Source organism: Cheilinus undulatus, linkage group 6, assembly GCF_018320785.1.
Source record: "Cheilinus undulatus linkage group 6, ASM1832078v1, whole genome shotgun sequence".
NCBI classification, from domain to species: Eukaryota; Metazoa; Chordata; class Actinopteri; order Labriformes; family Labridae; genus Cheilinus; species Cheilinus undulatus.
Window position 1 is genome coordinate 33,734,992 of NC_054870.1, and position 16,357 is coordinate 33,751,348.

The following is a 16,357-nucleotide window of genomic DNA, read 5'->3' on the forward strand; positions in this document are numbered from 1 at the left end:
GGGGTTAGTTTCAAGTAATTGCTAATTGACTTACATTTTTAGCTAACGGCTATGGCTGACCTTTGAAGAGTTCTGCTTAAAGTAATTGCTAAGTGTTATTTTTAGTTAGCAAAAAATAACTGCTGAAAGGCTAAAATAGTTCACTTAAATGAATTACAAATTGAATTCTAACTGTTAAAAGTAGAGACTAAATGCTCAAATGTATTCAAGTTATAGATAAATGGTCAAAATAGTTAGCTTTAAGTAATTTCTAAAAGATTAAAATGAACAGATAGCAAAATAAAACAGTACAAAAAGTCCAAAGGGCTACACTAGCAAAAAAGTAATAGTTTATTGTCAAAGTAGTTGAAAGTAATAGCGAAAGCATTGAAGAATCCAGTTAAAAGGTTAAAAAAGCTTAAATAATAACTAAAGGGTTGAAATATTTACCCAAAACTAAAAGCAGATGGTGGTACCCCTGTACACCCTTACTGTGTTTATTGCATTTTCAATGATAAAAACTATTTAATGGTAGAAATATGAAATGTTTAAAGCTTTTTGGCTGGCTAGTAAGCTATTTCACGCTTCTCAGATAGATAATCAATCATAGTGTTGGCTAATGGATAGCCACTATGGAACGCTATGAAAGCCACTAGGAGTGTTATGCTCAGAGCCCAGATTCTGGCTACAGCAGTTGGATCATAGGGTGAAAGTGTGTGAAGATGTGGAGAATGCTATACTGATTGCTGCACTGATAGAGTACCATCTTTTGGTGGAGGCAGTGTGATGGTGTGGGGCAGCATCTACCTCACTGGAAAAAACAGGCTTGTCATCATTGGGGGCAATCTCAATGTAGAGGGATATCTAGATTAGATACTACAACTAGTGACTACGTTGTATCTCCACAGTCTGGGATTGAACTCTATCCTCCAATGTGACAATGCTCACCCCCGCAGTGTGGGGTTTATCAGAGACTACCTCCAGAATTTGGGAATGCAGGACCACAACCACATTGGCTGACTTGCGAGATATGCCAGATGAACAATGGGATGCCATCCCACAACGGTGTGTCCTGGCTGGTGACCACCATGAGGAGGACGTGCCAGGCTGTTGTAGCTGTTTATGGTTTTTCTGCATGCCACTGAGGCTCCTGATTGTTAAATGAATAAATTGTTAAGTTCCCAACACACCTTGTTCCCTCAGACTTCAATCATCCAATCCACCCAACAAGAGTCAATGGCAGAATACGCTGTTTGGAATTGGCAGAGAAGATTTGGCAAATTTTGGGCACAACCAACATATTCAGCTCTGCTGCTCATCCCACAAATCAATGTTCCTTACAGATGTGGCACAATTTAAAAGGGTAATAAGTGGTGTAAGATTGTCGTGGAGCATTGTTACAACAAAAAAATAATCTACCAAACAGAAATTTCCTTACTTGTGCTAGGTTTAGTTATTCATAGGGATAGCTAATGGCCAATAAAAACTAACACTGTATGGCACAAAAACACATGAAATTATCACCTTGTAAATAAAACAAAATACTGCAGTTATACATGTTTTGTTTAATATTCAATGAAGACCTTAATATAAGAGGGCTATCAATTAGCTGTAATCCTACATTTTGCATGATCATGTCTATAGGTCGTCCTGTTTTTTGTTGGGATGTTGGAGTGAAGTGCTAGGTGTAAACAGCCCTTCACAGATTTTCTGGAGGTATTCTCCAAAGCGAGTGCTAAGGAAACTCTCCCAGAACGCTTTGTGAATCATCTGCAGGATGTGAAGATTATGCCAGCAATCTGATATAATTTAATGTTGTGTCAATGCATTATGGTCCTTCTGATTTCCAACAAGCATTTTCTAGGCGCCTGCAGTAGAAAAATATCTGGTTTTATCATCACATCTGTTTAGATAATGCGGTCAACAACTACTGATGATCTATCATGAACTTGAAGGGTTGTCCCATTTTGTAAAGGTAGATTTCACCACAACCTCTTGTAACTGTTTCAAGGGGCAAGGGGGCACTTGAAAACAAGGGGTAGGAGTAAAACCTAGCCAAACTGGGTCAGAGTGCATGTCAGCGTATGTATTTCTTAATGTGCATGTTACACATATATGACAGCACAATGCAGATGTGAAGTATTTGAAAGTTTTGATAGAACATTATTTTCTCATTGGCTTTCCTCAGATAGCCCTGTTAGCCACTTTTTGTGTTTATATCTCTCCTCACTCAGATTTATACATGTGCTTCCTGCTCCCACCCTTGTACTCCCCAATGTCCTAACTCCATCCAACACCCACCCCCAACCCCACTCACCCATCATCGACTCCATCCAAAGATGATGACAGTTAGGAACTCTGCATAATTCATCACCAAGAGGAGGAAACCAGGGAGTCTATGTCTACCCATTTAAACGGAGAAATTTTTCTTTATATGGGATTTTCATGATCAAGCATTTTGTTGATAGCATATTTGGCACAGGCCTCGTGTCTTGCAGTGCCATATTTTGAACCCTGGGGTAACTTGATGGGAGCAGAAATGGATTTAGAGGAGCAAAGTTTGGTGGAGTGCGATGCTTTTGTTTGGCTCATCAGCAGCAGATGTTCAGTTGGATTAGAAAAGGACACAGGACTGCTGTTCAATGTAGTACAGATGTACACATGTCATTGAATCAGTATGTGGCCCTGAGGGAGAAGGGGCCGACCACAAACAAATAGAGAAACTTTCCCCAAAATCCTCTTTAGACAGGCTTCACGTGGGTGTTAAAACTTGAATGTCTTCATTATTCGTGTTGAAAATTCTCAGTACTTGATGCCAGGGGGGAAATGTAAATGCTTTGAAAGTTGAAGGAGATCCACATTGTTTACATCCATGTTTACTTGTGAAAGGGTTTACTTCTTTCTTGCCTACCAAATCCAGGGACGTACACAATCTTCACAGAACCGTGTGGCATGCATGCCAAGTGCACATGAAAGTGTCTTTGTGCACATGCACATTAAACATGGAGCCTCGTACAAAAACAGTCCTGCACAGTAAATCCACAGGGTACCTTCAAATTCAGTAGTTACTGCTGCTCAGCATGAAGCTGATTAAGAGGCTTCCAGACTCAGACTGCTAATTAAGGAAGAGGGACTTTAACTTATCTTCCACTTCATCAGGTTTTCCAGTAGAAACTCTGACACCTAAAACTTAGTATATATAGGATAAAGAATATGGAATATGAAGATTTTAAAGGCCCCCCTTCAAATCTACAAATAAATAAGAATTCATGATCTCATACATTATGTAACATTTTTCTGGCTTTGACATGACATTTGCAGCAGAAAAGCTTCAGTGTTGCCTTCAGGGTGGAAGTTAACCATGACGAATGGTCACTTATCAGTAACAGAGCAGCCAGTACATCTGCTCTGAGCTGAAGGAGGGGGCGGAGCTTCCACTCTGCAGGACTTAAGTGATAACATTTGGGAAATAGAAACATTTCCTAACTTATGTTCCAGTAGTATCCATGGACCAAACAGCATCAATGACATTCAGCAGCATCGGCATTCAGAAAGTATTCAGAACCCCCTACTTTTTTTCAGGTTTTTTTTAAGTCCAAAAATTAATTTGTATTCTCATTAATTTATACTCAGTGCCCATTATAACAAAAGGGAAAACAGTATTTTTATTTTTATAAAAAAACAATCAAACATATTAATTAAAAATGAAAAAAATGAAATATGATATTGACATAAGTATTCAGACCCTTTGCAAAAACAGATTGAATTCAGGTCAGGTTCCTCCCTTTTTCTGTGGTGCTTTAACAAAGCATCACACATCTCACTTGTCGTGTAATGCTGGCTACACAGAGACAAACCCATTTTCAAACATGTTCACACAGCACCAGTGCGACAGCCAACAAAACAACAATTAAACCTTGATTTTTCAGCCCCTGTCCACACGGAGACAAATTTAGGAGTATATGCAAATGTTTTTTGGTGTATCAGCGTTTCATCTACATGGAAACAGCGTTTTGGAAAGCTATAAATTCTACTTTTTGAAATCAGGTCCCAGAGTGAACAAGTCTGTAAACGCCTACTGTTTCGTCTCCGTGTGGACAGCCAACCGCATCTTTCTTGAAACAATTACGTCATACATAGTGTAGCCCACATAGGCCGCATGTGTCAGTCAAACCAAAACAATGGTGGTTTACGGGGTTGTGTTTGTGCTGCAAAAGCTATTGAGCTTATTGTGGCTTTTACAGCAAAATCTGATGCTCCTTTACCACCACAGCAAACAACATACACAAGATGTTCTAAGATCCAATGCAGAAGACAACCAGAAGGGTTCTGTGAACTTCTTCTGTCTTTTGGTGCATTTCTGTGGCAGCAATACAGCGCCACATATAGGCTTGGCATATATATATAATACAGTGTTTTCAGTTGTTTTCAGTGGTTCTGTGCTTCCTGAAACGATCCCGTATTTACGGAAAACTGGAAATATAACGTTTTCGTCTCCATGTGGACAAGGCCTCAATGAATGATTCCAACAGCAGCGTGTGCCACATCTCCTGCGTTATCTTGTTTAATATGAGCATAGAGATGTGCTTACAAGAGAGCTTACTTTGACTGAGGATTGTGGAGTTTCTCATCCAAATACGTTTCCTTATGTGTTTCAACAGAGTCCAGTTGTTTTCCAGCTTGGACACTGCATTCTTAGGACCTCATAAGTCGGATGTCACAAGATGTTGCACCCAAATAAAATGCGTTGAAGTTTCCAAAAAAAACTCATATTAAAGCCAAGTGGGCCTTCGTGTGTTTTGCACTTAGGAGAGGCTTCCATCTAGTCACTCTGCCATAAACCCAGGATCAATGAAGGGCTGCAGTGATGGCTGTCCTGCTGGAACTCGGTCATCTCTGGAGTTCAGTCAGAGTAGCCGTCAGGTTCTTGGCCACCTCTCTAAGACTAAGAGACTAAGACTCCTCTCCCCTGATTGCTCAGTTTGGCCGTGCAACCAGCTTTTGGAAGAGTCCTGGTGGGTCCAAACTTCTTTCAGTTGAGAATTACGGATGCCACTGTGCTCTTGGGAACCCTAAGTGCAGCACAATTCCTTTTTCATAGCCTCCCCTAGATGCATGCCTTGCACCAATCCAGTCTCTGATCTCTGCAGGCAGTTCCTTTGACCTCATGGGTTGGTGTTTGCTCTGAGATGCATTGAGGCCTCCCATAGAGAGTTGTGTGCCTTTCCAAATCATGTTTAATCAATTGAATTTGCCACAGGTAAACTCCAATCAAGATATAGAAACATCTCAGCAATGATCCAGAGAACAGGGAGGAACATGATCAAAATTTCAAGTGTTTTTGAAAAGGGTCTGAATACTGATGGCAATGTGATATTTTAGTTTTTCTATTTTTGATACATTTGCAAAAAAATCTAAAATTCTGTTTTCACTTTGTCATACTGGGTTACTAAGTGAGGATTAAAGAGAATAAAAATTCATTTTATGACTGTAGCATTACGCTGCAACATAAACTAAAAAAAGTTAAGGGGATCTAAATATTTTTTGAATGCACTGTAGATTTATTGCTAAAATGGATCTCTAATTGAAAATTCAGCCACTAAATGGATCTTTCAGCTAAGGCTTGTTGCGCACCGTTCTACAAAAGTGGGTCTGTTCATTGAGAAAGAGGCTGCTTAAACAGTGTCCGCTTGTTAGAGTGATTAGGAGGAGCTCATTTGCCTTAATGATTTCCTATGCCGGTTTAAAATCTTATCCATCTGCAAATACAAACAAACACAGAGCCCTTCAGTTGACCCACCCAGCCTTTAACTTACGGACACATTAATCCTTTTGCTCCTGTATGCCCACAACTGATATGGAAATACCCACACACACACACAACCTCCTGCACACATGCACACCCTGCAGGCCCCCTCGAGACCCGCAGCTCAAATAAAGACAGCAAGTCTCCACACATAAACACACTCCCTCAGTCCGCGCGCAACACTGAAATGGTTTCCACTTGCCACGTAAACCTCCTCTCCTCTCCAGCTGCTTTTCACATGCACTACACCCCTGAGTGCTCTGTTTCTTTGACTCATTTTTATCCGTCTAATGCTCATCTCTTTCTTCTTAAATACAGATTATCACTAATGCTTAGGAGATGATCTAAATCTTATGAACATCCCAAGACATAAGCGACAGTTTATCCTGAAATCTAAGTTAATTTAAATACTCTGATTGTTTTCTTTTATCTATTCAAGTGTTTGACTTGTCTTTCTCTCCTGAGCATTGATAAAGATTTACGTATTTCATCATCCGGGAAGTGTCCTGTCGCAAAATGTTTCCTGAAGGATTTGGTCCGAGTTATTTGGCGATGATTTATGAGCCTGGAATCAGACGTTAGTCCTGACAAATCTATTAAATGTCAGTGCATGAACTTTATCTAGCTAGTGGCCCGACTATGATGGAAAACTCACTGATAGAAGACTCCTTAAACCTTAAATAATATACATTATTTACTGTTTACAGCCAATTTACAAAATCAAGATAGTACTTTGAAGGCCATAGCTAATTCACAAATTGTTTCAAGGCAGTAAATCCTGTACATTTTGTCTCTTCAATGCTTTAATCATTAAAAAAACTGTAGTTTGGATCTCATGGATGCAGTTTATGAAACCATGCCTACTGTTCACAAACCTATGCATAAACAATGCAAGATGTGCTCAGTCCATGCCCAAGGACCCGATTTATGACAGCCTTTATTTCCTTAACCGAGCATTATATTCTCAGTAGAACCAGGAAAGACTCTCTGAGTGTTTGATTTATCAATCCTAAGAGCACTTGTTGCAGTTGGAGGAAATTCAACAGCATTCTGCCCTGTAGGGCAGCTTTAGCTTCCTGTCAGCCATAGTGGTCATAGATGCACTCTAAGTCCAGTCTGTGAGATCCATGATATGCCATCAGAATCCAGAAAGATGCCATGGGTTCATGCCCACATGCTCGATGGGAATCTTTCAATGATAGATTTAATCCCTCCATAATGTAATCTTCCTACGATAATTGGAGAGCTGTCTGTCAGGCTCGATTTGCGAATGTCCCTGTTGCTCCAACTGTCATTCAGACCTCTCAGAGGACTTCTTGGGTATACTGGTTTGAAACTGGAACCATGACAAAATCATAAATATGTATAGATTTTCTATAAAATCCAAATTAAAGTGCTGTCTGGTGCTTCAGTTTGCTCCCCCTCATGTCCCCATCCACCAACATGGCTGACATGCTGACGTACGGTGAGCATACTTCGTCACTTCCTGTTTGTGTGGTTGCTCTGTTGTGTCTGTCGATCAAGCTACAGTTAAATTTTTCACTCTTTCTACTACTAATCACTACTGTTTCACAGCTGTTGTGTGTTTACACATACATATAGTGAACTTCAAGCACTCTCAAGGTTTAGCTGCTTTTCTCTTAGCCTCCCTTTCCTCCTTTACTGAAACATAGTCTAGCTTAGCCTCAGCTTCTTCTGCCTCTCCTGTTCAGTGTGCCAGATGTTTAACTTTTCCCCTTCCTCCTTTACTGCTAATGGTACATGTATTAAATATAGTATATTTGGAGCTCTGGAGGACACGGTAACTCTTTAGGAAATGCTGCTCCACACCACTGAAAATCAGCGGCTCAGCAAGTGGACAGGTGGCTGAATGGGGAAAGCACCAGGGGGGCTCTCGACCAAAATAATATGATGAGTCAGACCAGCACTGCCTTGCTTCACCCATCTCCGCTGTTAATTTCTTGATGAATTGAGGATTCTGTTCAATAGAAACTACACCTCATAAGGCATATGGACCTACCAGAAAATTAGAGTTTTGTTGCCATTCATAAATTGCTCATATTGAAGGAGAAAGGCTCTTAAATAGGCAGTTCCTTATTCGTGCTGAAGCAAACCCAGAATTAGCATTGGAGACATGTGTATCCTAGGACCACTTACAGCACGAACGCAGAAGTGCCTTTTTAAGTGCATTTCTCCCTAATTAAGAGAAATTTATGAATGTAAACAAAACATCTGTTTTCCCTTTAGTCAATACAGCTTATGAGGTGCGGTTCTAGTTGATCACAGTCCTAATTCAAAACAAGTAGTAGTATTGGGAAGGTGACTGTGGGAGTGGGTGGTTTCCATGTTACAGAGGAAAGTTTGGGTGATTGAACTCACAACCTATGGCTTCCACCATGACAAGACATGTTCCGTTACAATAACAAAAATGAAGAATTACTCTGTCTTTGAAAACTTAAGGAACTATTTTAGATACTGTAAGACCTAAATCTAAAAAATAATCGGACAAGTCACTTTAAATTAATGCAGATATTTCAGTGCAGAAATTCTACATATTGTATCTTTAAGGCCCACTTCAGTTCACCTCTTTGCCTGTTTCTAAACTGATGGGTAAGTTGAATGTAAATAACATTTTGAATATGGTGAATGACATTATTGGGCTTTATAGCACTTCTTCATAAACGTATGAGTGACCTTATTGGGACTACATCTATAGTTGTATATAATCTGTGATGATAATTGACAAATGGAGAATTTAAACAGATAGCTTAGGGTTTTGAAAAGGGGATGTATAAAGTTCTATCCAACAGAAAGTGTGCTATGAGTTGCGGATATGCGGATGCAACATGGAGGCTAAGCTACTGTGGATAGGGTGAAAAGAAGTATGTGCTTTAGCCACTAAAAATGTCCAATATAAATATCAGTTTGAGTAAATTCACTTCTTTTTGATATTTTCACTACTCCCCAACATAGCATTTAATACTATGTTTTAAATGACACAACAAGGGAGTCTGCCTTCAAAAAATTTCATCTGAAATGAAATGAGAGACATAAAATAAATTATTTTGAAGTCTATAAATGAGACCTTAGCTATTTTCACACATGTACTCACATGTATTTGGGGAAATTTCCAATTATTTTGCCCCTGAAAATGTGAAAAAATGTTATTTATATGCCAGTCAAAATAAGATTTTACCCTGTTGGATGGAAGGGCAAGACAGCAAAGGAAGTGGAACATTAAAAACAAAAGAAACGGGGTTATGATGTTAACAAGACCCAAGAGAGCAGATAAAGCTGAATGCTACAATTTAGGATAATTTTTTGCCTCAAATCAACAGTAAAACTTCCTCATAGTATCGATGGAAGAGTGGAAGAGGACAGACTTGTGGGCAGAGAGTATGAAATTGCTTTACTGAGTACATGGTGTATGTTTGAATGCAGCACTAGCAGAAGATCCTGTGATTTCTGCCTCAGGTAAACAGAGCTCCTCATCAAACCTCTAACCACATACAGTTTTGTGGTACAGGGCTGTATTCTCCTTAGGGCAGGGGCTCAGTGCACTCTTGTGGGAGACCTGCACCATGTAATTATGGAAACATAAAATGCAGCTACAGCACAAATTCACCTCAGAGCCACAACACTTTATCTGCTGTTCAGCTCTAAAGGAGAAAGATCAATCTTTCAGCAGCTATAACCACTAATGTCCAGTGTGGGGGGGGGGGGGGTGTGGAGAAGGTTCAGAGATCAAGTATGGGGGCTGGTACAGTTTGTGCTCCATGTTGACTGTAAAATGTAGACTATCATGAGCATCAGACATAAAACGTGTTATTAATGTTTTTAATGGTGGACTTGAACCCTGGCATGAACAGATATCAGTAGCTAATGTTTATCTGCTGTATCCAATCATAGTGCTAGTCTCTGGTATGTCTAACTGCTGGATTAAAGAAGGACTTTAAGTAGGGATGTACGATATTGGATGACTGAAACTGCTACATACAATCCTATTTATTGTAAGAACACAAAATGCATCCTGTGCAAAAAGTGTCTGATTCAAACTGAGCTATATTGCCAAAATATTACACAGCCCTACTTCACAGCCTAATCCTTAGTAGGGGACCATTATAGTGCCCAGCCCTACATCCAAGTCTACTTCTTAGCAAGATGCATGTTTTTCTCTACAAAGATGATCATCTCTCCTTTTTGCAGTTCAGTCTGTCTCTCTTCTCATCCAGATTTGAGATGCAGTGGTAACTGGCATGCATATCAGTTGTGCACACAGGTGCCCTTGTGTGGTCGTGGTTGTACTGTGATAGCAGTGGAGAAAAGTGGATCAGACTATTTGTTTCAATCTTCTGCAAATGGACTACAATAAAGTAGTCTTAAGAAGTAGTTTGGTTTGGATTTTACACTGTGATCAGTCTACTCCATGCGTAGAAAGACGTTCAGGGCTCTTGCTGAGAGGATCACCTCAGCAGCTGATGAATCCAACATGCCGTCTTCTCATGTCAGCTGTTCAGATGGAGATGTGATATAGTTTTTGAACTAACTGCTGTGCACTTAAATTTGCAGGGGGATCGCAGTCCACACTATATGTGGTGAGTGTGTGTTTTTGTTCTGCATAATATTTCAAACATACTTTTCCACCTGGTCAAAACATCCTGCTGCAGTCATCATGGCCTCATTCCTGAAAACAGCATAGCCTGCTGATGGGTATTCAACCGCATGACAAATGGCGCACACTAAAAACCCAGCCAATTTGGAGAGTCAGCTGGAGGGCTTTTCACAGAGTTTACCATTTTCTCTTACAACAGCATGTACTTCAGATTTGTCCATTTTCCACGTTCGACAACATCCCTTACTGTCATCGGTACGTGTCGTATTTCGATGGCACGCTGATTAGTATTCACAGGACCACCATTGGTGAAACCAATGTTCCACTGATGCACTGGTGCATCATCAGTATAAACTGGTGATTCATATAGTTGATGCTGGCTGTAAATATTGGCAGAAATTTACAAATGTGTCAATACCATTACTTAACTTTTTAAACTAATATCTGCCAATACCAATATCATGCCAGTAATGTCGGGCCCCCTAAAAAAAATTCTTTCCTGATCTATTTGAATTGAATATGAGAGAAAATGCTGGCACAGTGGGATTTTAACCCCAAAAAAGTAATGAATAAAACATACTGTTATCAGGTACATCGTCCTTTTTAACACCTGTATCAGAACTGGTCCTAATATTCACAACAGGTGGATCTCTGTTCATTAGGTGTATCAGCTAGACAGTTTTCCAGCGTTTTGGTTTAATGGATGAATTTCACATAATAAGGGAGAAAAGCTGTTAAAAGTGGCTTTCCTGGGTGCCAGTTTAGCCCTGTTGTTCGAGCAGGCACCCATATACAGAGGCTAACGCCTTCATTGCACTGGTAGCAGGTTCAAATCCTGATCCTGGTGCATGTTCGGTGCCTGTCGTCCCTGCTCTCTCTTGTCATATTTACCCATGCCGATGAAATCGGCAGGGGGTTATGTAAAGGTTCCGTATCTTTGTTTGTTTGTTTGTTTGTATCTGTACAAGATAACTTGAGAACGGAAAGCTGGATCTTCACCAAATTTTCAGGGAATATTGGGATAGTGACAGGAAAGAATCGTTTAGATTTTGGTGATGATCCGCGCACCCATTCATTTTTTCTCGCACTTCAAATTTTGAACACCATAGTAATCAATGGGAGCATGAGTTCCTCAGTGGCGCTGCTTAGGCGTGGGTCTGCCGCCTCAGATGGCCATTCTAGTTTCTATCTCTTTTCAGCTGTCAAACTAATAAAGTCAAAAGCTCCAAAATCCATGAAGGCCACTTTTACAGCTTTTTCCCCTCATTATGAGAAATTCATCAATGAAACCAAAACGGTGGTTTACTATTTGGCAACTATACTTTATGGAGTGCAGTTTTGTTGAAAAAGAGTCCTAAGTTCTAAATGAAAAATGAGGAAAAAAGGTTGGCAAGCTGAGTTTTGGGTCTTCTCTCAGCTTGGAAATGTCTAGCAACGCCAAAATATTAGGTAGGGGCCTTTGCAATAGAGCTGCCATTCTCAGAGAGAAGAGAATATCTGTGGTCCATCACAAGTAAGCAGTACAAAACATGAATGAGAAACACCAGTAGGTTGCAGTAGCAATTTAAGCTTCCTTGTGTTGCAGTGTTTGCGTTACATCACAGCAATGATAAACATATCATGTCTGAAATATTCAAGCTGATGTAAGTACTAAACTGAAAAAATATATACACATACGTATATGACAGGCATAGTCATTTCTAGTAATTGCAGACATTTCAACGAGAAAACTGTACATACTGTACCTTTAAATGATATCAAACTATTCAAATGGCACAGAATCAGCAGACATATAACAAACTTTCCAGGCTGTGGATATGAGTATAGGTGGAAACCAATCTAATATCTTACACAGACTGAATTCAAGCCACTCAACACACATTCTCAGCTGTAAAAAGACACTTTTCCATTTCACTATGTATCTGGAATTCCCTGTTACATAAACCTTCAATACCATGGAATGCGTAATGAAGTTAAGTCTGGGTCTTATTTCATTTGTTGGTAACTCAGGCACAGCTTTTCCTCAGAGTGGATCGCTAACAGAAAATTAACTTATGGGTCATTTACTGCCCAGTCATGTCATACATAACTGTGGCAGATTGCAGGAAGGATAGTCAAAGCAGCTTTGGATCTGAGGTGTCATTTAGTAATGCATGTGGGTATTCTGAGATTGCATGCATGCACACAAATACACAACAGTTGCACAGCTGTTCACTGAACCCTTCTCATACTTTTCCTGCTGCCTCCTACGCCTGTATCCCCCATGCTCAGCTGAGTCACTCAGTCTTCCTGTCTTCTTTCGCTCTAACATACATGAATATAAATACAACAGCAAACTTGGCAGAGGAAAAGCAGCATATGGACGAAAAACAGGTGCTCTTGTTTGACAAAAGTTTTTTTCAGAACAGTTTTATTACAATAAAGCGTGATAGGACAAGTGTTTGATGAACATTTTGTCTTTAAAAAACAAAACAATGTAGCATTTTGTTGTACCAATAATAAAAAGTTTCACAGTTATTTTAAAATGCAGAACAAGAAGAAAGATAATGTTTTTTTCATTTATTTCTTGCTTGCGGGGATCCTGTTAAATTGTTACTGTATTAAAAAAAAACAAAAGGTATTTAATTTGCTGTGTTCTGGGTAAAAGAAGAACAATTCTTATCTGGGGCTTAAAGCATAATTTACTCAGTAACCTTTTCTGATAAATAAAAGAAACTAACATTCAGTTAAGAAAATAGAACATATGACATCACTCGAGACAGTTACTCAAATAATGTCATATAATGTTGAAACAAAAGACGGCAAACAATAACTTTTTCATATCAGAATGTGACATCCATCTCTTGGACTGTGTCATCACAGCAAAAGCATAAATCAAAGTCATAAGGACAACATTCAAAGTCAACACATCAACAACACTAGGGCCTCTGACATTATATAACAGGTACCGAAACACAAAAACTAGGAATCATGTCATCATATCAGAGTCATGAAAGCAACAGCATTAGAACTTATGGCACCATATCAAAGTCATGATGGAATCAGCAACACTAGGACTCATGGCACCATATCAAAGTCATGATGGAATCAGCAACACTAGGACTTACGGCACCATATCAAAGTCATGATGGAATCAGCAACACTAGGACTCATGGCACCATATCAAAGTCATGATGGAATCAGCAACACTAGGACTTATGGCACCATATCAAAGTCATGATGGAATCAGCAACACTAGGACTCATGGCACCATATCAAAGTCATGATGGAATCAGCAACACTAGGACTCATGGCACCATATCAAAGTCATGATGGAATCAGCAACACTAGGACTCATGGCACCATATCAAAGTCATTATATCAAAATTTTTAAATAAACAACACTAGGACCTGTTATATCACAGTCAATAAAATGACAGCATTATGATTGACATCGTTATATCAAAGTCATGAAATAAACAATACTAAGACTGATGTTTTAAAGTCATTTTAACGAAAACACTAAGACTGATGTCGTTATGTCAAAGTCATGAAATAAACAATACTAGGACTGATGTATTAAAATAATTTACACAACACTAGGACTTGCGTTATTAAATCAAAGTCATGAAATAAAAAACACTAGGACTGATGTATTACATTCATTTAAATGACTCTAGGACTTATGTTATATCAAAGTCAATAAAACGACAACAACTAGGAATCATGTCATCATATCAAAGTCATAAAATTATCAACACTGGGACCAGTGTCATCATCAAGGCATCATCATATCAAAGTCATCACTCAGTTTTTGATGTGTTAAATCAATAGTTAAAACAACAGTTTTAAAGCAGTATTTATTGACAAAGTTTTAAAAAGTTCAGTTCTTACCTGATTTACGTTTGCCGGAGCCGCCACAGTCTCTGGAAAAGAAACAACACCAGAAAAGCATGGTGAATGTGTGGTCAAGACTGGTCAGACCATTCATATCATTTGATCAGTCCAAACTCTGGCTTCAGCTGAATCTCTGTCTGAGACCATCCAAAATAGTTGGCACATGCGTACCAGCCAAACCCTTACTGGGAATGCACTGTGAACTTGACCCACCACCAGAGGGAGGGAGAAGGGAGGCAACATACGCGTGTGGAAGTGTGTCAAGGACAGAAATGAAACAAGTCACTGTTATCTATCAGCATAAAAAACTCTAAAACTCTGTATTTACAATAGTAGACATGATATACATTAGAGCCCCACAGCTGCCTCTGTTTAACAGAACAGCATTTATTTACCTCACAACAGTATAATTTCTTACTGTTAAGTTCCATTCATGTTTGGATGTGAAGCGAGTCTGTTCTTCAGTCTGGACTTTAACAAAACACTTAAAGGATGAGCAATACTGTCAATGACCCCGCTCAGCAGGGCTACAGAGCAGCAATGTGCCATTGATTGTGTACAAATTTACATTTCAGCTTGTCTGGCAGCTCCTCTCTTTGGTTTGGGACAGATCATTTACACATTAGTTAATCTGTTACCATCACTAGATGTATTAATCCAGATAAAATATAGCGCTGTTACTAAATATGATAGAAACGAATGGAAAAGAAAAACCAAGTAACAAGTTGGAAGAATTCTGGTTAGTATTTGTAGCCTGAGTAGTATCATGTACTTGCAGTAAGAGAGTTTTTTCTCAACACAAAGAGGTCAACACATTTACCATGACACAGTTCAAGAAACAATCTGCAACCATCTACAAATGTTGTTGTCGTCTATTAGCTATGTAGTAAGCTAACCTGACAAGCCAGATAGACTGTTTCATATGTCCACACCATGGATATACAGGGCTTAACAAATTTATTAGACCACCCTAACCCTAACCAAAGTAAGGTTTATGCCACAGCTGCCCTAAATTAACAGCATTGGTAATTATCAAAATCATTTTTATGTTTCTGCAATGGTTAATACACCAATATGTAGAAGCTCTTTAACCAAAATGATATTTTTAATGCTAAAATATAATTATTATTGTTATCCATGAGTTTTCAAATTTACTGATTTACAAAAAACTGAAAAAAAATAGTAAAGCACATTAATATTTCTAGATTAATATGTCAAAATATATAAATTTACTTGCATTCCTGAACAGAAAAATTTGTTTTAGTGCCTTGATGTTATGCTTGATTAATTTCTGACTTCTCAGAGAAGCCCAGTGAGCCGGCTCAAATTTTGGTGAATTCAGTTTGAAATCCCTCATTCCTGTTCAAAATGGTAAAACGTGGAGAGCTGACTGAAAATTAAAGAGTCCACATTGAAGCGCTTCATGATGCTAGATGGTCTTTGAGACAAATATGACAGCTGGTCTAGTAAATTTGTTAAGCACTGTATTTTACATTCATCTGGCAAAGCTCCCATACAAAGCGTTTAGTAAAAGGGCAGGACTTTTCAAAAAACTTCTTAGAAGGTGATTGGACAAACACTGTCTCTGTCACATTCATTATGGGCCAGTCAGAAAACTAAATTAGGTAGTAGGCATGCACAGCTCCAGTAGTAGCCCGAGCTTGACATGTAGGTTGCAGTTTTTGAATGGTGGAGCTCATTGGTGGATGAAACTTACACCAAGGCCAGGCAGGAGAAGTGCAAAAACATCTCTGCCAGGAGAAGCTTTCAGTGAGGCTCTTTGCTCTTGTTTCAGGAAATAGATGTGGCAAGAGCTCTGATAAAACTGCAGCTATACTTTGACTAAATCCGAGAAAATTGCTACACTGGCTGCTGCCATTGTGCATACTGGCTTACAGGACAACTTAACCTCACCTGTAACTATTGCAGACTCATGTTGAAGCAGGTCAGGAGTAGAGTGGAAACATATTTTCCGCCATGAAAAGCATTCAGTGATTTTCTTTGCTGCTTATTAAATAAATAAATGTGGTCCAGTTCTGATAAAACTGCATCAAAGCTAAACACTATACAGGTGGCAGCTATTG

General features: G+C 39.1%; 1 protein-coding gene across 2 annotated transcripts in view; it reads right to left on the reverse strand.

Annotated features, from left to right (window-relative positions):
• Positions 1–16,357, reverse strand: part of LOC121511219 (SH3 and PX domain-containing protein 2A-like) — a 105,161-nt gene that overhangs the window by 47,067 nt on the left and 41,737 nt on the right. For both annotated transcript variants that reach the window (XM_041789818.1, XM_041789817.1), the window contains exon 6: positions 14,271–14,302. In XM_041789818.1, coding sequence (XP_041645752.1) covers positions 14,271–14,302 — 32 coding nt within the window. The remainder of the gene's footprint in view (positions 1–14,270; positions 14,303–16,357) is intronic.